At 46.9% G+C, this 23934-nt stretch overlaps 1 protein-coding gene across 1 annotated transcript in view; it reads right to left on the reverse strand.

The window, feature by feature from the left end:
* The window catches only part of PLPP3 (phospholipid phosphatase 3), a 43365-nt gene extending 19805 nt beyond the window's left edge, over positions 1 to 23560 (reverse strand). The window contains exon 1 of the mRNA XM_039711392.1: positions 23441 to 23560. Coding sequence (XP_039567326.1) covers positions 23441 to 23444 — 4 coding nt within the window. The 5' untranslated portion in view covers positions 23445 to 23560. The remainder of the gene's footprint in view (positions 1 to 23440) is intronic.
* Between the last annotated feature and the right edge of the window lie 374 nt (positions 23561 to 23934).

The raw sequence follows: 23934 nt of genomic DNA on the forward strand, positions 1-23934 counted from the left end.
ATTCTACTAGAAAACCCCTTGCAAACCATTCCTGGTGCTTTTCTTTCCATATCGCTATCTTTCTAAAGGGAATAGCATTGGGATTTGTTTTTCCAAGCTGGTCTTGCAGGGAAAAAGCATCTCCTCTGTTATGGTTATCAGATGTCTGCGCAGCCTGGTTCCAGTTAAGCCCTGTGCGCTGCAAATATTAACTTACAGGAACAGACCCCTGGAGCAATCCCTCTGCAAAAGGCCATGAAAACCAATCTGGCACTTTTCTCCGGGGAGGGCCCGGTGCTCCTCCGAGTGCGCCGGGCAGAGCAGCCCAGAGCTGTGCAAACAAACACGGCAGGATCGAGTATCCGCAGGGCTTCTCTCCCACCTGGCCAGCTACTCTCCATCCCCATCACTTCCCTGCCTTTGAAGCCTTCCTTGGCTCCCTCCTCTTTGTACTGACAGCTTCCTGTTTGTACCTACTAATGCACCAACCATGTGCTTTGGGCAGCCGTGGGACACCCAGCCATGCAAGGATTGGAGCATCCACAAAAGCTGATGAACTCCCATCCGAGCCTGTTCACCTTCAGTCACAATAAAGCCACGTGAAATCTGGGTTTTAAATACTATCTGGGAACCCTCTGTGCAGGATTCCAGTGTCTGTACAGCTTGGCTGGATCTTTGCACCAGGCAGGGTGCAGATCTGCTCAAGACCATGGGTCAGGACACACAGTATGGGGGGCACACTTGGAAATTGTGGCACATCCATATTTTTTAAAGTTTTTCAGACAAATACAGCCCTGCCTCAAACCTGGAAAGGTGTTTCACAGCCACAGTGTCACCTTGGTCAGGGCACCCTCCTTCCCTTTGCCTCAGTTTCCCCATCCATCTTTGCTGTTAAGCCCATCATCAAGAGGAACACTACATCCCCACAAAACCAAGCCCCAAATTCCCTGAAACCCATGTTCAGAGTAAATCACAAGCCACGAGGTACAGGAAACCCTCCTCCCACTTGCAGAGCGAAACCCAGGTAAGGGGAAAAACAAATGCACAGTGGTTCCAGCTGTCCTTGGGCCAAGACAACAGGTCTCACACCCAGATCCTACCGAAGGCATTAGGGAATACTTGTCGACCACTAACTTGCTTAAGTATCTGTGGGTTTGTTTACACAGCTAGCAGTCAAAGACATCACAGGGATTTTCCTTCTAAAATGAATAAAAATAATAAATAAAAAATGAAGCACTGTTGGACCTGACCCAAAGTTGTCCACAGCACATTTGTAGTGAACACCACCTGCTAGATGTGATTAGCAAGGGCACCATGCATGTTGCTCAGAAGTGTCACCAAAATAATGTTCCCCATGTTCTCCACATGAACCACTCTCTGGATTTCACTTTGCGCAATCCCCTTTGGCTGCTTTTCCTATATGTTAATGCGTTTGCCTAAGCCAGGATTACTACAGGGTTTTGTTAGTCTTAAGAAAAAACTCCATCACCAGTGAGCAGGGACAACACATACTGAAGTAAAATTTTCAGGTACTCAGTAGTGGTCTAGGCCACTGCTCAGGGCCCCTTTGAGATCCTCTCAAAAACCCTGGAAATGGGTTAATTGCAAGTTCTGGGCCCTGAGCTCCTTGGCACGGCAGGACAGTTTCCACCACATGTGTGAACCAGCGAGGAAGAGTTCCAGAACCGCCCGCCCAGCTCAGATTTGGTAAATAAAACCGGACATCTCGTGTGAATCCAGCTGATCTTCATTCCGCGATTTCACCGTTTTGATGCCCAGCCAGCTTGGCCCCAGAAGCCTGCCTGTGATGCCAGCAATCCCATTTTAATGGGCCACTTAAAAAATCCTTAGGTTTCCCGAGGAGGAATGGCAGGGGAGAAGCGCTAACGCCGCCGGGCGCGATCCGGTTTCGCGCGCGCACGGAGCGGCGGCACGGGGTTGAACTCGGGGAGTAGACACACCACGGTTACGTGGCTCATTGTTACCCCTCCAGTTCCTCTTGCTAATGGCTTTCACATGACAGGTCTGTAAAACACATGTTCCCACAGACAATAAAATACATCTGAAAGCTACAACCGGCCCTAAAAAAAAAAAAATTAAAAAAAATACATTAAAAAAAAAGAGACAATAGTGTTCCTATATTGAACCCAGGAATAATAAAGATTTGTTTCTCCTTCATTCATTGAGCAGCATGGGGTAGTATTTCCGTGTTTCAATTATATGTACACTTGCCACAGCTATAATAAGAGTGTAAGTGACCTATATGGGACACATTTTCATAAAGCACACAGGCATAGTTTGGAAAATCCAATGGGTTTGTTTTCTCTCCTACAAACTTGTGGTTTAGTGGGATATTGCCAATCAAGTCTTGATATTTTTCCAGCAAAACACTAACCTCAGATTCCCTTTTTTTTTTTCCCTTCCCCTCCCATTTTTTAACATGAGAAACATAAACACACTCCGTATAACTGAGTGAATATTAATCAGAAGACATAACATGCCTTCGATTTTGAGGGCTGGGTGAGAGGCTTCTCTTTCACTCAAGGAATGGAAGAACCCAGCCCATAGCAAATAATAAATTATGCTCAAGATGGCTCTTCTTCCACGAGGTTATTTCTTGGATTATTTCTTTCCCTTCTGTCTGAGGGACCAGGTCACCTCCTGCATTTTTTTTGCCAAGGGGGTTCTAGCATGGAGAAACCTGTAGTGGTGCCAAAAGACTGGCAGAGCATGGGCTTTCCAGAAAAAACACTACAGAGGGAAGTCTGGAAGAAGACAGAAAATTAAACACAGGGAGAGATGCCTTTGCAATCCCTCAAACAAAACACCACAGAGACATTATTCACACTAGGAGATCTGCCCGAGGCAAAAGGATCCAGAAGTGGGGCTTACAGCCCACACACCTTGGAAATGGAAGGCAAGCAGAGTAGGGCTGCACTGTGAGGATGGAACATCTGTCCTCATCCCCTCTCCTGCCCCTGGCTGCCTCTCTGAGTCAGCATTCTAACATGGAGTTCAGAGTGTGCACCCCTGGCTGCAGATCTACAGATTCAACAGCTGAACCCCATAAATGTGCCAAGTCTTCAACCTCCACCACTTCCCATCCCTACACATAGTACCAAACTACTGAGGATACAAGAGGTTCACTTCAGGAAACAGTGACTTGCACTGAAGTGAATGACAGATGTACAGGGCAGGCAGAAAAGTTACACTGATTTTGGGCATGTTCACTTTTCTCCAAAAATGGTACTGTCTGGTCATTCTGCCATGTGCAGACCAGCTGCAAAATCTTTAGGAATGCTGCAGAAGGGTCTACATCCTCCTTAATACCAGTATTTCCATGCTGAAAAATGACACAGAAGCCTGTGGATCATGTCCTAAAGCATGGACACAACACTGGCACATCCAAAGGGAGCTGTGCAACCAGAGAAGGGCTGCTACCCCCATCTCATGGGAAACTAAAGCAAAAAACAAAGGGATTTGTTCTTCCAATGCCATAAAGGTAAACAGTGCTGAAATTACCTTCTGACCTGTAACATCCTTCACAAAGTGAAGGAAAGTTTCTTTTCCTTGTTCAATGGGGATTTTTTTGCTTTAATAACAGAACAAGGAAATCCCAACCACAAGCTTTTATCCAGCTCTGCTTTAAGAGATCAAACATGGCTCCAAACCATAACAGAATTCTCTCGAGGACTGATCTTGCCCCATCCAAACAGGCTCAGCCCTGCTCCGAGTGGCACGGAGCAGGTGTGGACACTAAGGAATTGTGTGAGGCACTGCGGGATGCTGTGGGGCTGGACATTGAAAAATGATGTTGCTTTTGTTGGGAGGAAGTCCAAGTGACTTGGTGACCTCTAACTGCTGGTGTCCTGTGCTAAGGTATTTCAGAGCAGGGTTTGAATTTATTTGTCTTTCCATTTAATAAAGCCAATCGAGTTTGGAAGTCTAGCACCAAGGAAAAAATATTCCTTTCTTTGGTCAGCACCTTTATGAAGAGGCAGTTAATAGGCAATAATCCTGGGAAAGCTGGCAGCTTGAAAGCTAAAACCCCAGCACCAAGCCTAAACAAAACCCCCGTGTACTCTCTGATCAGCTTGAAATGTGCATAAAAATCAAAGGCAGGAGAAAAAAGGGCTCTGTGTTGGGTACAGCACTTTGAATCTCAGAGTCTCTGAAAAGTTAACACTTGTGCAGATTTAATAGAGGGAAAAAAAAGGCGGTAAGCTTTCATTGGCCACTCATCAAAAAGTGGAAGGAGTGGAAGGCAAGAGACATTTGTGCAGTGACCCACCCAGGCCACTCTCATCCTCTCAGCCCAGCCTTCACCTTTGCACCAAATTAAGCATCATCACCACCTTTTCCTTTTAAAATGTCTGGTTTTGATGGAGTTTAGGGGTTTTTTCCCCATTAAATCTTTGTTCTTTAAGCCTGCAGGTCAGTGGGCTGTTGCTGGCTATCTGAAAAAAGCAATGGTAATTTCTAACAAGTATTCCATGCTTTTGCCTGGCACTATCCAGGCCCTGGGTGTTCTTAAGGTTTCACTAGATCGGACATCTACCTAAATAAGTGAAATAGACCATTAATTAATTTGGCAGGGCTGAGTGGGATATCTAATTCCTTACTCAAGTCACACTGTAAATATTTGGGTACCTACAAGAGACAAGCTCTCTATTTGAAGTACTTAGTGGCTGATCTTGGGTACATACAAACCTTATTTGGTTTACAAAATTTGTACATATTTAAAAATGCATATAAACCAGATTAGCCTACGGTGGGCTTTTATTGGGGCTTTAAAAGTTGGCTTCCCAAAACTTCAAGAAGAACTTCAGGACAGCCTTGGCAACTGATGCAAGAGCGAGCAACTCTCGGAGCCAACTTACACTGTACATGTATAAATATATATATAAATATATAAATAAAGGTTAATAACCCAACAAACTGAAGTATTTCCACATTTCTGCCATATCAGGCATGTGCTGTCAATCAAAACAGAAGCTCGGCACCAGCACTGGGTGTATCTGAAGGAATGGCAGAAGCGTGGTCAGCTAAAAAAATAATCTCAAGGGACCAGATCTGCAGCCCAGTATCAGCCAAAATAAGGATCCTACTGCAGACTGCATCAAGATATTAAATTCAGATTTTTAAAGGTCTTGAAAGCATTGGTGATGTGCCTCCATCCCTATGTTTTTTGACTGAATCTGGAGATTTGAGGACCACATATTCACTAGGACAAGGAGACAACTGGGCTAACCATCAGCTCTGCTGTTTTACTACCTGCACAGTCTTAATTGTTCTTCACCTCGATTCCAGCAGTCCAGCAGACTGATCTGTGCATCTGCCTGTATTTTGGAAACACATCTAATATCTTTGTTTGCCAAACAGATTCCCATTCAGCTCGATTACAGTTCCACTACTCTCAGCTGACACATGGGGAGAGAAAATTCTCCACACAAACAAACCCTAGACTTTATGGTAAAACAGGTACCTGCTTTAGAGTACCAAAGAACCTATAAACAAGGATCGGTATATACTGCATTTCTCTGATTTGACCTGTTTGGAAAAGCTCTTGGGCACAATGGGTTGGTTTCCACCAAAAATAAGAAAAGAAAAAAAATAAATTAAAAATTAGTTGATTTTCTACTTGCTGTAGGTTTGTTCATGTAATTCCCATGAACATTTGCCTATTAATTTGTCTGGCATCCTTCCTCTGAAGAGAGTGACAATTTTGTTGTCCATTTTCCTATTTTTAATTTTCAGCTAAATGGTAGGAACTTCAAAGCAAACCTCACCATTTTAGGTCCACCAGATGCTACAGATTCCAAAAGAATTCCTAGGGGCAGATAAAGGCTCATTTTGACTTAGATGATATTTCATAGGTTCTTGCTTTTTTGGGGTTTGTTTCTTTGTTTTTAGTAAGAACTGGTTAATCAGGAACACTGGGCAAAACATCTTCTCATGCCTGTTAGTGCAATAGCAAACAAAAAGAAAGCAAAAAATATTTATTTTCTAGATGGACAACCCTATAACATTGATGACCCCAGGCTGCAGAGGTATTTGAGAGATGCCTTTAAAAGGAACCAAAGGTGGTGTCAAAAGTGACAGAAGTCTCTACCTGCTGCCCAAACCCATCCTTGGAAATGCTCAAGGACAGATTGGATGGGACTTTGAGCAACCTGGTCTAGTGGAAAGTGTCTCTGTCCATGAAAAAGACAAGCTTTAAGGTCCCTTCCAACCCAAATCATTCCACGATTCCATGATACTCATTCTTTGTGGTTAAGCCCTGTGCAACCTGGAGCATATTTATTAACCCTGCCATCCTGGGAGAATATAATTATAAAAAGGTTCTTGGTCACAGATACTTTAAGCCAAATGCCAAATTATCCTCTTGCACTGCAAATTCCTCTGGATTTGAAACCAAGAGTAGAAATATTTCTTCATGTGGCTGGACCACAACATGCCAGCCTCATGCTCCAAGAGCTCCAGATGAACAGGAATGCTGCCATTGTGTTTATCTGGGAGAAAAAGTGCTTTTAGTGAGTAGCTGTCACCTATTTTCAAAGATAAGGACCATATACAGAGGAAGAAAGAGCAGGGAATTCTACAAAGAGTAGTTCTTCATGGGAGTTTGGCGTGAGCTGATGCATTAAAAAAACCTTTATATTAAAGTGCACATTTATTTTCAATACCTCAGAATGCATTAATAAGAACAAAAAGTCTTATCCAAGCCGCAATATGTAGGTCCTTAAAAAATTCTGCATTTGTGGGATAAAACAGATTTAAACCACACTGGCCAACCAGCAAATCTGGACAGGGTGAATATAAAACACGTTTCCACCAGAAATCCAGAGCCAGCTCCAGCTGAACATGATGGAAACAGCAAATTTGGAGAGGGTGAATATAAAGACGTTACCAACAGGAATCCAGAGCCAGGTCCAGCCAAACTTGATGGAAACAAAGCCATCATTTCCCATTATCTACAGCAAGGGATAAAATGCAACACCCATGAAAACCCCCAAGTGTCGACACTTTTTGAGGCACCTCTGCACATCCATGTGCTTTGGAAGTCTCACAGATATGACAAGCCTGACCTAGGATGACCCAGCTTGGAGAGAGGGGAAAAATTTTAAAAAATAAAGATGTGCCTGTGAGCTCTGCAATGGCAAAGGCCACCAGCTTGTGTGAAAAACACACTGTGGTGACTATGATATTGCCAATTACAAATGGAACGAGCAGGGCTGGCTCTGCTGGACAGCAGGGTTTGGAACGAGCCTCTCACCACCACTCCTCTGGGCTCTGCCTTCGAGGAAGGGCTCAGGCCACTGCCCAGCCCCAGCAACACTCAACACCCCCTTTCTTTTGAGGGGAATCTAAGAGATTTCTGCCAAACCAAAGCAGTTGCTCCCCTTCGTCCTGGTCATCCCACTGGCTGGGTGAACACTAATATTTCCCCATGTAATCACAACTCTGTTCACCTCATATAGAACCACAGAATGATATAAAAGATTGTGTTTGAAGGAACCTTAGAAATCACCTAGCTGCAACTCATGCACAGGGATGTCACCCACTAGATCAGGTTGCTCAGGGCCCCATCCAATCAATTTATCACCCTCTAGTCAAAAGGAGAATTTTGTGAGATGTAGGTGCTGTTTTAATCCATAAAATAGCAAGCAACAATTCCTTATCTCAGCTTCTTGCCCCCAAACACCCCAAAACAGAAGCCCTGGCTCCTCCTCTTTGCACAGACACCCCAAACCATAACAAGAACAGGTAGAAATATAAAACCGTAGCCAGTGTAATGCAGCCAACAAAATTCTATTATTTTTAACTCAGTAAAGACACAAACCATATGAAGCAAAAATAAAGCCAGTTAACCTAGTCAACATTAGGTCTCTTACATAAAAATTCACCAAACTTTGTCACTGAACTTCCTAAACATCCTCCTGATCACCATGGCCAGGCAGTGCCACTGTAATTAAGCACTTTTTAGGGAGAAACTGCCCCTGTGCAGGAGGCAGCAGAGCCCCTGGCCATAGCCCTGAGCCTGCCACCAGTAGCTTTTTGACCCAGTTCTGTCAATGTACCTATTGTAAATGCAAAATCCTTCTTTGGATTTGAAGCAGCAGCCACCTGCACAAATAAGGCCGGGTTATAACTCTGTAACCCAATACAAGCACTGGAAGCTTAAAAAGTTTGTATTCCAAAAAGCACTTCTGACCTCTTCCTTAAAAGTTCACTAATCACTTTTAATTCACAATTTATTTCCTCTTAATATACTTGCTTTATGTAATGCTCCCCTTTCTCCACCCCCCTTTCCTCTCCTCCTTTCTTTTTTCTGGAAGTTCCCCAGGAGAAAATGGTATTACACAACTCCCTTGATTAACTGGAAATGAAGCTTTTCCCCCTCGGTAGTCGCGATTTGGTAGAGTTTCCAGGACATAAAGCACGGCCCAGAGTGCTGAAAGGCAGAGAGACGTGGGTGGAAGTGATCCAAAGGCCCTTAAAGTGAAGGGGGTTGATCTTGGTGGTCCGCAGAGCAGAGCTCTGAAAGGCTTTACCTATTTATCAATGGGTTAAAAAAGATTAATATTACCATTCTTCTTATTCCTCTGTATTTTGACTGCACAGAGTGGCATCCTAATGTATAGCAATACATGATATATCTGAGATTGTGCTGGTAATGTTAAAAAAATAAATAAAAACCATGCTCCTAATTAAAACAACTTTGTATTACAGGGAAAGGAGACTTTGCAGGGGAAGGAGGAGGTATGACAACTGCTGCCTTGGCCATGCTGACACTCTGCCCACAGAAGTTTTGATGGAAAGCAGCTGGGAATGGGGTATTTTGGAGGCAAGACATCACCTGCAGTGACAGATGACCCATGCTGCACACAAGGACTTACCCACCTGTCCTGGATGAGACCCTGTGAATTATTTGTGCCCCTGAAAGCCAAACAGAACTTTTTGGGACAGCATGGTTCCGGGCTGCACACCATCTCCGACTTCTGGGTGCTTTTATCCCTCTAAGAAACTGAGAATTCTGCAAATCCAGTGTAACACTGAAAACTTTACCACCATGTTCTGCAAGCACAGGGCCAGGCAGGATGAGCACAGCCACCTTGTCACCCCAGCCCCTTTCCCATGCACCTGCCCATAACAGCTGCATTTTGCAGCCAGGTGACATCCCATAACCCTGTTTCTTTAAGGGACAGGATGAACTGGGCCACATCTGAATGGCACAGGCAAGGGCCAAGGCTCTATTCACACTGACTTGAGGGACACAACATGTACCATGCCTTTTAAAACCAAAAATGGACAACTCCCAATTTCCATTTCCAGCCTCTTGCAACAATGCTGTGCCCTGCTGTCAAGGAACGTGTGAATAAATTGAGGAAAGAAGGTTAAAGAAGCCCAAGGGAATAGGAGTCCCTTTTTCTTTATTGCAGTTAATTTTGACAAAGGCTCTTCTGTTTCCTCTCCTCCCCCCTTTTTTTTTTTTATTTGGAAGGGCTTCGTGCCAAGCTGCATTATTCCTCTTCACCATGGTACTGCCATGAAACCCGCCTGGTATGTTTGCCTGAAAATCGCAGGTTTTCATGGAAATTGTTTTTATCTCAACAACTACTCTCTTTGTCACCTCATACATGAAAAGAGGAGGAAAAGGGCTCAGGCTCAAATCCCATCCCAGCAACAAAACATCCATGAAAAAGCACTACGACCTTCCAAAGCCAGCCCCATGAAAACCTGCCCTCCCAACAGGGCAGAAACCCTCCAAAAACCTTTTTTATCACCTCACTCAGAACACCAGTGCAACTGCAAACCCATGAGAGATGCTGTGCACAGCCTCAGTGTGAAACAACGGGGCTTGGGAACAAAAAGCATCCCATTGGTGGGATTGTTTTGAAGTATTTTTTAAGTGGAAATAGTTTCTTTTCTTGCAGCCCATCGTGGCAACCAGAGCCCTCTGGCTCCTGTCAGCAAGGCAGGAGCTCCTCAGGGGTGTCCTCTTTTTCCAGCCTATTTACTGCTCTGTTGAGAAAGGAGCCTATAGATGCTCCAGTTCTCAGATTTGGGACTTTGGAGGGACTGGGTTATTCAACAAACCAACCCTTTCTAAACACTGTCAAAGGAGTGATTTGATGCCTTTCAGTGCTTACCATACAAAACGCTGAAAGACCAGCGGGCTTCAAAAGCCGCAGGAGCGGAGCTGGAGTTTGGCAGGAGTTCATTAGCTGCCTGTGTCCTTCTGTGTGTGGCTTGTAATTACATGCAGACCTTGTGCCAAATCCTCATCTACTGAGGGGTACCAATTAACGTGCTGCTGGATGATTCACAGGTAGCTAATGCTGAGATTTATACACCCGGCGTGCCAAATAGCCCATGCTTTTTTATTATTAATATTATTATTGTTATTACTTTAAGCTGGCCTTTCCCCCCCTCTTTCCAAGTTATCATATAAAAACAAGGCTTTGGCAGTAAAATTGGGATGGTCCAGCCTGTTCCCAAGGCCACACACTGGTGGGCCTGATCCTGCTGACACTGTGTACCACATCTGCAGGGAAATGCACATCTCTTGGAGCATGGGACAAGGGCTTGCAAGTTAAACCACCTACAGTGTTTTTCCCTTTGTAACAAGCAGAGGTTTTCTGCTCCAAGGAGAAAAATTACAAAATCGAGGCATCCTTTGTACTCTATACTTGTCTTTCCTGCTGCTTGCACCCTCTTACTCTTACAGGTAGCAAAATAATAACAGCAGAAGCTTCAAGAGCAGCTGGGAGAGCTGAGGAAGCAGGTAACTAAAAGTGATAATTTACTTTTTGAAGGGGAAATGTACACAAAACTGCATCTCTTGTAGGAAAACATAACAGTTGTTAGTTTCTCTGACAAAAGATTAAAAAAAACCCACAACAAAAAAGAGCTTTTCTTCTCTTTACTTGAAATCTGCATGCCTTTGCCTCTCTTTCTGGAGATCTGCATCCCTTTGCAGCCAGCTGGCTCCCCATGCAGCCCTTGGCAATTAAAACCTTGGGAAGTCAAACACAACAGCATGGAAGTGAGCCTTTTGTTTTCCTGTTTTGTCATTCCTATCTTGTGTTTGATCCCAAGATTTCTCAGGCTAGAGGGAAACTGTGGGCTCAGTGGAGCATCTTGGCACTGGCTGGGCACAGGTCTCCAAGCTCGCTGGCTTGCCACTGCTGATGGTTTTCCCATGGGGAGCACAGCCTCATCTCCTTCTGCTTGACTTTCTCTTTTCCAAAAAACACTGCTCCTCAGCCCTGGGGGATAACAATTCCAGGAGGGCTACAAGTACAACCCAACGCTCGCACCGCTTTATCCTTCTCTAATAAACCTTTCACTGCATTTGACACGATACAGGTCTTGTCCAGCCACGAAAGCTTCCCTGCTTATCAGGAGAATTTTTAATCAACCAACAGGGAAAACATGGCCTGACATTTTATTGCTTCCTTGTGCTTTGCTTTTAGATGTTTCAGTTTCTTCTCTTGCTAATCTCTTTAGCCAGGGATCAGTGGAAAGCCTCAAGTTTTCCATGCCCAGCAGCTTCCCCTGGATCATTTGGAGTCAGGGCAGGGAGAGGAGCGTGGGGACAGTGGGGGGTTTATGGTGGGATGGAGAAGAAGGCACCAAGCTCTCGATTCACTGCAGGTTCTGGAACAGGGTTTTGTCCTGGCCACAATTACAAAACAACAAACAACGTCTGTGGGGAAGGGTCATAAGAAGTTCAGCTTTCCTCTATTAAAACCATCTGGTGCCTATAAAAAACCCCAACTGGCTGGTTGGGATGGTTGGTAGCACCTCCTCCCCACTCGGCTCTTCCTGGCACCTCAGGGGAACGTGGTGGCACCAGAGGTGTCACAATGAGGGACAGGGCTGCCATGGGAACAGGGGGCCTGGCAGACACCCCCTCCACTTTGCATCCCTCCTGCTGCAAAGAAGGTGCCCCAGCATCCACCTCATTTCACTTCTTATCTGAGCCAGAACTTCTTTACGAGGTGCCTGTCCCCTCAGGAACGCCAGCTCCTGCCAGAGTGCCCTCGGTGAGCCCCTGAGAGGGCTGAGCTTTCTGAGCAAAATAAAACATCCCTGTGAGGCCTGTGTGGGACCCTGCAAAGAGTTTCTCCAGGTCACAGTCACCAAAGGGTCCCCCTCCAGCATCAACAGCGAGAGGCACCGCCAAACCTGCAGGGGATGGGAACCTTTATTAAAAAAACCACCAACAACAACAAAAAAACCTAAACCTCTCCTTTGTTTCCAACAGAAATAAAAGAAAGGGAGGTGAAAAAAAAAAAAAAAAGTAAAAGAAAGGAGAGGAGAGCTTAGAGCCCGTTCCCCAGCCTGTAACACAAAACCAGGCTGTGCTGGGAAACCTTACACCACGCGGCATCCAGCTCATGTACTCCTGCTCCGCTCGCCGCCTCCCGGATGCTTCCCCAAGCCCAAACTGCCCTTGAGAGAAGCCAAGCCTCAGGCTCTGCTGAAAAGCCTCTTTGTTTGGATTCCCTTTCCAAATCAGCGTATCCTGAGATTGAACTCCCTTCCACCCCTCTGCAGGGCTTTTTCATGTTGGGATGCCTTTGGCAGCAGCCAGATCTGCCAGCAGGTTTGCGGTCCCGTAATAGCACGCAGCCCGCCGAGCCGGGCACCCTCAGCACCAGGAACTTTCTCCACCATGAAGGAGAGAAAGGCAGGGAGCAAGAAAGTACTGCAGAATTACTTCAAAAGATCCCTTTAATCATGGATTGTGAACAGAGGAGCAGAGTTCTCCTTAATTAAACAATAGCTTTAATCAGCCTTCAATAGCTGGCATTACTCAGAGGGTGGTGAGGCCTTGGCTCAGGTTGCCCAGGGAAGCTGTGGCTGCCCCATCCCTGGAAGTGTTCAAGGCCAAGTTGGAAAAGGCTTGGAACAACCTGGGATAGTGGAAGGTGCCCCTGCCCATGGCAGGGGGTTGGAACAAGATGAATTTTAAGTTCCCTTTCCCATCCAAACCATTCCATTGCATGACATTGAGGCATACCAGTGAGCTGACCATTCTGTCTTTCTTAAACTGGTGTAACTGAAAGGAAAGCAGACAAGGCATCAAAGACACCCAGGCACAAGATCTAGGCCATGCACACATCACCAAGAGGGTCTGACTCCAAGTACTGCTGTGAGCTTTCATGCAACCCCAAGGCCATCACTCACTGAGGCCTTCAAGACAGGCCTCGTGTCCATCACTCACTGTGCACAGAAAAAAAATATTCACTGTACACAGAAATAAAATGCATTTTCTTGCACTGCAAGCTCAGGGCACAACTCTGCTACATTCACACAGACAGGCAACGGGGGTCTCCTATGTCCGCTGGGACTTGGAAATGCCCCAAATTCCCGTGTTCCCACAAAAGGCAGGGATATGGTGATCCCAGAGCAGGATGTCTGCTCCAGCACTGACCCAGCTGAGACCACAAACAGCACCAAGGTGGTAATTTCACCCCTCAGAGAGAACACAGCAGATCTTGCAGCAAGGAAGTGTTAATTAGAGTATCAGCCTGACACTTCACCCTGACACTGAAGGGAAAACCTCTCTTCCCCAAAACCAGCCTCAGTCCCAAGACTTAAAGCAACTTCATGGGGGAATAAGATGTTTTTCACTTCCAGGCAGCTTTAATTTTCCTCAGTGCTACATCTTCCCCTGTGAAAGCAAAACCCTGAGATTTAAGCAGGTGGATTTTCAGGCTGTGGACCCAATACCCACTTGTGGCAGAAAGCTTCAGCAACAGCAAAAGCAAAGTACCTGTTGTTATATCCACAATCCTGGTGTATCCCAAACACTATCCCACTTGTCTGGCAATTTCAAACATGCTGCATGCCTAGATTCTGCAGTGGCTCTGAGACTTTTACACACTGGAAAACTTCTTTGTGCCCATGGTGATTTATCAAAACAGGCTTTCTCCAAAATGCTATCTGGCTTTTCATGGGTTTTGCATTTGACAAAGATTCGTACCAGCTCAGTAAGAAAAAGAAATGCCACAAAACTTCTCCTTTAAGGAAAAAAAAAAAAAACCAACAAAAAAACCAAACCACCAAACCCTCACAGCCCAATGCTTTAGAAATGCTTCCACATGCTAATCAGCCTCCTATTCAGTTCCAGACTGAATAGGACTCCAACAATGACAAAGAAATACGCTGAACCTATCCCACATTTCATCCCCTTCACTCAAAATGTTGCTGTTACCTTGGTTTTCAGCCGCTTTGTGGGAGCTGCAGCAGAATGACAGCTGCATGCTAAAGCTGCAGGGATGGTCAAGAAACCAGGAGGGCTGGATGAAAAAATATCTGACCCAGATTATGTGGGGAAAAAAAGTGGGATTATCTGAGGGGATAGTAACTGATGCTGCAAATTTTTATTAGTTAATAAGAAGAAAAAAAAGGCAAAAAAGCCCCTGAGTCCTCTATGAAAAGCACAGCCTCTTGTGGTCAGGCAGCAAAGGGACTTTCTCTCAGCGTGACAAGTATGGGTAGGATAAAAGCCCCTCCAAGCCTTCCCTTTGAGAATCATCCATTTTTGTAATGTATTATCAACTGGCAGATGCCTTAGTGCAGCTCTTCCTCCACATCCTTAACCTGAAAAACTCCAGCTCTTATTCTGGGAAAGGACAAGCTAGCTCCTGCTGCAGTGGGTGAATCCAAGGTTGTTTCCCTTTTCTGCAGAGCATGGAAGCACCAGAACAGAGGCACCTGGGTAAGTTTTCATAGGAATTCAGGCGGGAAGCTCCAGGACAGGTGCACACATGTCCTAGGGACACACTTCAGCCCAAGCCCTGGCAGTCACAGACTCCCCCACAGTCGCCGAGGATCTGATTTCAAGATAGTTTGGGAGGCCTGGCAGAAGCACTGAAGTTTGCAGCTCCAACGGGGAGTTCAGGAAAGAATCAGAGGTGCCTCAGCAGCTCTGAAAGCCCCACTGGGCACCTGGGTGCCTCTGTACTGGAAACACTGCCTTCAAAGCGTGCCCTCGCCGGGCTCCAGCGCCTGCCCACGCGCCGAGGTGATGCTGCTCCTTCTGCTCCTGTCTCCCCAGATTAGAAACTCCCAGAGGCACAAACCTCCCGTGACGTGCCCGGGCAGGACCAAGGGCAGCACAGCCTGGCACAGGGATCCTCGGCCCAGCACTTGGGTTCAGGGAGAAGCAGCTCCCCAAAAAGGCAAGGGCCATCTGATCAGTGATCAAAGAGGTGCTCCAGAAACCTGCTAACACCAAACTGATTCACAGCTATCGACTTCAAAGCAGTTTTGCTGCCTGCCATCAGCTTACCAGCCATCCAAAATTACTCCCTGAGCATCACTCAGAACACAAATGCACCCAGTGGTTACTGACCAGACCTGCTTATCAGCATTTCACCACGCTGTTTGCAACTTTCCCTTTGGAAACCAGCACTTTAAAGGGTGATGGGCCTTGCAGAAAAGCCTTGGAAGCCCTCAAAATGCTTGGGATGTGGGACTGGTTGCCACGGCTGCTGTGCTGCTACAAAGACCAGAGCAAAGAGCTCACTGTCAGCTGACTGGGAACGATAACCAGGGCTGGACTGGCTGCTCCCTCCAGGCTTGAAGGAAAGCTCATCACACCATCCCCCCAAAAAAGTCATAAATAACCTGCTGAGTGTCAAGGAGACAGGAAGCCCAGACCCCATATGGCACATTGGCTTTCAAACTCAGTGGCTGGACACTTGGAAGATATGATGAGGTCTCAGCTTCATATTAATGCTCAATTAACAATAATGTAATTAATATCTGTATGCAGAGCCTGCATGCATAGTCAGGCAACAGGTAACTGCTGGCTGGTCAAAAATGGAAGTTATTTTTTATGATGTTACAGGTGAAAGCAGCTAATTTCTTCTTTTGTGCAGCACCAGACTGACACTTTTGGGAGGCAAAAGCTCTCTAAAAGACTGTCATTTCTTTCAGGAGGGATGGCTGCCCAAAACATCTCACCAGTAACTTTCACTTCTTCTCTTTAAAGCCATGGAAGGAAGAACCACACTGTTCTCAGCTCCAGCAGCCAGCTAAGATGATGAGGCTCCAAGAGGTACAGTCTGACACCTGCAAACTCCTGAAGCAGTGAGGGACAGCTCAGTCCCACAGCCACCTTTGGTGTTCAGGGCAAGCTGTGGGTGAACCCAGCAATGCCAACTGCTCCAGCCTCAATCTGCTGTGTTTTCCAAGCCTCACAGGCTATGCCACTGGTGTGTTTTACCAGAAAACCTGGAGGCACCTCCCAAGCTCCTCAGTGCTACGACCAACACACTTCCACATGTTTCTGGGCAAGGGATGCAGAACTATGGGAAAGCAGTAGAGGATTATGAGCACTCTCCATTGACTCAGTGTCACCACTAGTGTCAGAGCAGCTGCAGCTCCATCTGGGCTCTGGCTGGCAGCCCCAGCCTGGCCCTGAAGGAGGGCACCATGTGCTCAGAGAAGACAAGGTCGTGCATGGATGCAGTCCTGTTCCAGGGCTGGAACAGAACACACAGCACAAAGAGCACAGGCATTTTCAGCACATCACAAGCCCTGGAGTTAAATTACATGTTCTGCTTGTAACTTGACTTGATGCAGAGTCTGTTTTCAACCCTCTGTCTCCAAAACATCCAGCACATGTGAAAAACAAGCCCACTTACGTGACTGACTCCAAAGGATGGAGTTCCATAGGAATTTCTGGTACTTCCAAACCTGCCACGACAAAGCTGATTTTCAAACTCATTCATGCACTCTCTTGGTAACAAACTTATGCTGAAGGCTTGCTTTCAAGGTGTTTACATGAAAATCCAAATGAAGACACCTCAAATTCCCTGGTTTTCGTGGCATTCTGATTCCTCAGGTCGAACTGGAGGAGCAGCTTCTGCTGATCACGATCCCACTGCTGCAACTGAGCCCTTGCATGCAGCTAAGTGGCAAGAAGGGATTCTCCAATTTCCCAACAGCTGCTCCAACACATCCCTGGCCACAGGCACCCGATTCACACGAAGGAACTTTCCACCTGCTCTAAAATTGTGGAGCAGGTAGTGCCCCTCCAAGGTGGATGTCATGAGAGACTGAAACGGAGATGGGGTGACTTTGAAAGGGATGTAAAAGCCCTCCTGGGAAAGGGACCACTGATCCATGAGGAAATGTGACATACAGGCATCCTTCTCCCAGCTTTTTGCAAAACCCACCCAGCTGAGGTATCTGGAAGGCTGGCCACAGGCTTGGCCTCCAGACACACTGGCAAGGGAGGAAGCACAGAGGTGTGCTCAGAAAACTGACTTCAAACTTTTATAATTACAGGATAAGCGCTGGATTACTTTAATTCACCTCTTTCATTGAGGTTTTATCATTCTCATTTCTGAGCCTTTTTGTTTGTTTGAAATATGAAACCTGACCTATCGGAAGAGCTGAACAAGGCCCTAAGACACAACAAAAAGGAAGAAAATGTAAAAAAAAAAAAAACCCACATATATATGTATATATATATGTATGATAGCATCCACACAAAACCCCAGCTGGCAGGGGGGAAAGCCACATCCTGGGAGGGGGTTTCCCCGCTTCCTTCCCCCGCTGGGACACAGCCCCTTGGGATGCCAGGGAAGTTGCTGTTCCCAGCTCTGGCTGTGTGAACGCTGGGATAGGAGGGTTTGAAGGCTGCTGCCTTTCCCCACGCTGCCTTCAACAGGCAGGCCCTTGTTCCAGGCACAGGCAGGCCAGGAGACCACAACGGTCCCTTCTGGATTACTATGGATGAAGTGGGAGCATTGTATGAAGGGAATGGGGAGGAGATGGAGCCTACTCCGCCGGAGCAGAGCTGGGCTTTTGCCTCCCCCTCTTTGAAGGATTTCAGGCAGAGATGGGGCCACACAAACACCCTGCCTATCTCAGATGCTGAAGAGGGGGCCTGGTTTGCCAGAGGTTCCCCAGCTGTGGTATGCAAACCATTTTTGGGTGGTACACAGAGCACATGCATCTGGAGAAGACACCACCACAGCCTGTATCCAGACAAACAGAGTCAGACCAAAGCAGCCCAGGAAAGGCATGCATATTAAATGGAGATTTAAAGGGTATAAAAATAATCCGTTTGATCTGGGAGTGATGTTTATATTATTTTCTGTGCTCACTACAAACAGACAATTAAAAAAATGTCATCTGCTGTAATTGTGATTCCCATCTCCTGCCTGTCTCAGCAGCAGGTACACAGGATTCAAAGCACTCCTGGCCATGAAGCAGTTGCATGTAATTCTGCTTTTCCTGGAGACACATCTTCAGGCTGGCCAAGTTCCACCAACTCAGGAAAGCCAACAGATTTATACCCCTGAGGACTCAGTCTGCCATAGGTACAGCATTTCCTTGTTCTGCAATTAACACCTCAAGTATAATTGTCACTAATAATCTCTTTTTGATAGGTCGGTTGTCTTTTATTTTTGTTTATTTGTTTTCACAAAGCAAATGCAGAAAAAATGGATTTTAAACACCTCCAAAATATTTCTCTCGCCTTTACTTCCAGTCATCTTTGGCTCCTTTGGTCTTTCAAGGGAGGCACAACAGATGGGTATCACACTTTAGGTGCTGACTGTTGCTTCAATAAGAAGCTTTTCCAGGCTCAAAAAAAACCAAACCTCCTTAACTCCCAAGTTCTGTCAGAGTCCAACTGCACAACAACCTCATGCCAAGGTGCCACTTCTGCCAATCTGCCTTTGCCAGAGCACCTCCAGAGCAGCCACCTCTGGCCAGGAGCTCGCTGCCACCAGGAGATCCTACAGGTTGTGGAGAGATACATAAACATTAACGACCAAACCCCACCTAGGGATGCTCAAAACACGATGACAACTCTCCACCCACCCACACAGCTTCTCCCGTGCGGTGTGGGCTCGGTCCTCCCTGACACGGAGGAGACACAGTGTGGAGAAGGCATCACCGAGGGGCTGGGACTGTCCAGCTGGTTTGGTACAGTCAGGTCTTGCTGTCCCTTGCTGGAAACAAGAAATGGTTGGCTCAGTGTCTTCTTCAGGTGCACAGAAAGATGTGACCCATGCGACAAGTGAGTGCTGCGCAGCGGGGCAATCCTAAAAATAAAAACAACAGCCCCAACCCAAACAAAGTGAAGTTGCTTAGCTCATCACATCCAGCTTTACACCATCCAAATAACTCTAACCTCACCCCTCATCTCCAATTCCTCCCACTCCTTACACTTAGATGACAATCCCAGGCCTGTTTGCACCAATTTTTGTGATGAAGCGACAGGGCCCCTGGCAGAGCTCAAATCCTTTTTGCTTCTGAGAGCTGAAGGACTACACAATTTTCTACACAGAAGAGGGAAGTCAAGAGTAATCTAAACTGTTAGCCCAAATTATAAGATTATATACCCACTTACATAAACATGTCAAGGTCCAGCTAATATAAATATTTACTTTCAAAGTTCATTTTAGCATCAAGCTCGCTACAGGAGATGCCAAATTTGTGAGAAAGCTGAAGAGATATTAAGGTTGCAAGAGGTCTATCCATCTGTTGCTTCAAAAAACCTTCCCAAGGCTGTAAAACTTGTGTTGCACAGATTAACTGGGATTGACAGAAGAGAGAAAATTAAATTAGAGGCAGAAAAGAAGAAGGGCAGTAAATTATGTGCAGTTTACATCCCACCAGCCTGAAACATATGCTCCCATAAAGCCAATTTCCACAAGCCTCAAAAGCAGGTATGCCAGATGAAATCCTTCTATTTTATGGCACAAGCAGGACTTTTTGGAAGCTGTTTTACCTGCACAAGCTGCACAAATACAAGCTACTGAAGACCCTCATCTGCCCTATCACCCTTGCTGACACAGCCTTCCCCTCTTCCGAGATTAAACGCTTGACTTAGCACCCGTCAGCAGAGCACAGGTGGCTGCTCAGAGCTTGCTGAACACCAGGAGCCCCTGCCAAGGGAAAACAGCAGGTCTGAGAGGAGTAAATTTAACCCTAGATGCTACATCTGTGGGGCCAGGCTCCGAAACATCCCATCTGAAGGGTCATGGCAGGAGGCTTTTCCCCACCTGGCCATGTCTCCATCAGGAGGAGGTTTGATGGCTGTTGCAGGATAGAAAAACCCTGTGGCACGAGGGAAAGTTGTCCCCTGAGATCTGCCCCAGACACGGTCACCCCAGTTCCCCGAATAACAACTCCAAGCTCCAGGTAGGAGGTGCAGGAAACTCCTGGCAGAGGGATGAGCGGCGGATGATCAGATGAAGGTGGAGCGAGGTCCACCCATCACGCCTCTTGTTTTGCTGCTCAGAGAGTTCCCCACTGCTCTACAAAGTAAAGACACCAACCTGCTCAGCAGGAGGAACGTCAGACCTGCCCAGACCCCCTCCATCATATTTTCAGATGTTTTGCAGTGAGCAGGAGACAGGGACAGGGCAGCGGGGACTCTTCCACACCACCAAGCTCGCCTGTGGCCCTAACAATTTCAGGAAGCATCTTCCAATCCTCTAAATGGAGCCCTCCCAAGAGGAGGAAGCAGATGGAGAAAGTTATTTTCCCCCCTTGCATGACCTGCTTTAATAAATGCACACTCAGTTCTTTTCTGCCTTTTTTTATGGAGTTAAGCATGGGCACGGAATTTCTGGGAAGTTCACAGTGTCGGCGATCAAACCTCTTGTTCATGCAAGAGCCCAGGGATTTATGAGTGCCAAGTGCACTCATTAGAGGAGTGGGCTGGTCATTCAGGAACATCCAGCTCCCTGCCAACTCAACTCAAGTTGGAAATGCAGGAAAAATAGAGGGTTTGGTGCAGTGGATCTTCATCCAACTCGCTCCACCAGCCATTGGCTCCATGACCCTGCTCCCCAAGAAAAAAAAGATACAAATCTTCCTCTTATGCATTTGCTATCAAGATAACCATTGTACTGCTTAAGGATGAAAGACAAAAGTGGATCTTTCTAACTACTCTCACTAAATTAAAGCTGAAGGAAGATCCTGATAGCTTGGCTTTACTAATTCAGACTTTCTTAGATGTTTATGGTAATTGTCTTCTGGGTAATTTGTTTAAATTTGTGTGTAAACAAAGAGTTTGTACACATCTACAGCCTCACACAGAGTGTGTCATTTCTGAAAAACATTCCAGCCATAGTTCCCTCTTTTCATTTTCCCCTCAGAGAAAACCAATTCAAGGCTGAATTATGGCATTACCTGCAGCACGAGCCAGCACAGCGTCACAGGCTTCTGCAAATCAAATGGTCAGTTTTAATATTTCCTAAAGTGGTCCTCAAATGAGAAAAAGCCTTCTGTTTCCCTGCTTCTCTGAATGTCTTTGGGCAGCTGCTCAAGAGGCGTAACTCAGTTTGACTGCACTGGAGGCCACTGGCCATGTGCCCACATGCACCAGCATTACATCTCTGCTGGTCCCTCCACCTCAGAAGAAGTCATTTCACCCAATTCTGCTCCTTGTTATCTCACATGGGACTTTTTTTCTCCCACTGTATATGTATATGTACCTGTCTACCTCTCTGTCACAGGAAGGATTCAGCTAGGGCACCTTTTTTCCACTTTACAAGTGGTTTTTTGGGGGATTTTTTAAACAAGAAAATAGGAATCAAGTACTTGCAAACTATAAGCTCATAGTCTTCCCTAGCAAAAGGCAGAAGGAAGAGCAAGCCAAGCCTCCCATGAGTGGGGCAGCTTTGACAGCAACTCATGCCCAGTCATCCACTGACAGGTCCGATATTCCTGGTCCTGGTCCGGGTGTATTTTCAAAGCCCATCCCCAAACATACATCATGAGTTATCCATCCCCCAACACACATCATGGGCTCTCCATCCCATAATCATCTCCCTCACCATGTCTCACCAATGCCCTTCACCTGACAGTGATCAGTCAGATCTAAACTTTCTGCTGCATTCATGCTCTTGCATTTAAATGCTCCTCACCCTAAGAAAACCCAACAACAAATCAACAACGAAGAATCCCAACAAAAACCCCAAAACAAGCCAACTCTGGTGTTTATTTCCTGATTTCCACCTGTAGCAACCTGAAACAAAGCAACAATCACAGTTTTGCTGTATCACATTATTCCCTGCTAACAATACTTTCCAGTGAAGCTTGATAAGTCCTGTTTATCCAAACTAGCACAAGTAGAATAACACATGTCAACCAACTGCTTTTTCATTTAGGACCCTTCGCCCAGAGAAGGGGAAGCAAAACCCTTTCCCCATTCAAATAGCACCTACTCATGCCAGGAATGCCTCAAGTTAAGAAAACTTGGGTAAATAAAAGTTTAAAAGTTCTGACTCCTAGGAGCTGTTTTACTAGGAATTCAACTTTCTGCTTAAATAAGCGAGGTAAGTCCAGCTAGTTATGCTCCTACTTATATTAGTTTCATATATGGGATACCAAGTATTTTTATTTTTTCCAGATCCGAGAAGATGAAGCTTTCTGCACTGGCCCCTATTCTTGTGGGAATATAAAGAGAAAACCATGCCTCCCCTCCTAATGTATTAGTGCCCCCTAATATACACCAGATGATCAATAAACTGCATAAAAATTAAATCAAACTGACAGTCTTTAAAAAATGGTCTCTAAGCAGAAACAATTGTTTTAAAGACTGTGGTGTCTGGAGTATTAAACTCACGTGCTGTTGTGTTATTAATCTCTTTGTTGGAAGCCGGTTGATTTCCCCTGCCTGTGTCTGTCAATTAAATATTCAGCATCGCAGCCACAATGGAAGGGCTGATGTTTTGGAATGCAAAAAGTTTTTTTGAGACGCGCTGTTGACAGTTCCCTTCCATGCCACAGCATCTCCCAAAACCCATCGCAACTCCCAAAAACCGAGCAGCCAGGCAAACCCAAACCTCTGCCAGGGGCTGCGAGAGCGCTCCGGCATGAGTTTAGCGAGGTGGGAGAAAGAGAGGAGCGCTGGTGAAGCCGCCAGCAGAGCGACACGGCAACCAGAGCGCCAAGAGTTGCTGTTTTCCATTATTAACCAAAACACGAGCCGGGCTGAGCGTAGAGCGCTGCCTCCACCTGGAGCTGGCCCCGGCGCCGCCGAGGCAGCGCCGGGAGCGGGGCCCGTGCCGGGGGCAGCCCCAGGGCGCATCCCCGAGCCCACAGTGCCCCCTGCGCACCGCCCGGGCCGCTCCCCCGCGGCCGGCAGCGGGGCCGCGGGGCCAGCGAGGCACGAACGACAGCGAATCACCCACAAAGAGGGCATCGGGGTGCGGGGCTGCCGTGCCCGGCTCCCCCCACGGGGACCCCCGGCCGCCCCCCGCGCTCCCCAGCCCGGCGCGGCCGCTCCCCGGCTCCCCCGCTCGCCGCCCGGCCCGGCTCTCCCGGCGGCCCCGCTCCGCTTTTGTTTGGGAAGCGGCGCGGCCGAGCTCTGCCTGCACGCCGCCGAACTTTCCCAAAAGTTTTTCCCGGGGAGCGGAGGGGGTGCGGGAGCGGGGAGAGGGGGCGCGGAGCCCGCGGTGCTCACCCATGACGAGGCAGAGGCAGTCGAGGCAGATGAGCAGGGCTTTCTTGCTGCTGCTCTTGGCCGGGTTGTTGTTGAGCGCCGGGCTGCCCCCATTCTTGCTCTCCGGCGGGATCGCCTTGTCGTACTCTCGCACGCCGTGCGCCGGGGAGGTGCTGCCCGCGCCGCCGGAGCCGCTCCCGGCCTCTCCGGTGGGGCACGGGAGGCGAGAGAGGCAGGCGGGTCTTCCCAAGGAGAGAGGAGGGAAAAAAAAAATCAAAGTAGCAAAACAAAAATCAAAACAAGCCCGAAAAAAAAAAAAAAAAAAGCCCCAATCACCAAGAAAGCAGCGAAGGGGCAGCGAGTGAGAAGTTTGCGGGTTGTCCCAAAGGCGGTGGAAAAGTCCTGGAGGAAAGCCGGGGGGAAGGATTAAAAAAATAAAAAGCGTGTGTATATATATATAATATATATATGTGTGTGTGTTTCTATGTGTGTATGAAGGTCTCAGTCCGGGAGAA

The sequence above is a fragment of the Passer montanus genome, unplaced genomic scaffold (assembly GCF_014805655.1).
Source record: "Passer montanus isolate IOZ18808 unplaced genomic scaffold, ASM1480565v1 scaffold25, whole genome shotgun sequence".
Lineage (NCBI taxonomy): Eukaryota > Metazoa > Chordata > Aves > Passeriformes > Passeridae > Passer > Passer montanus.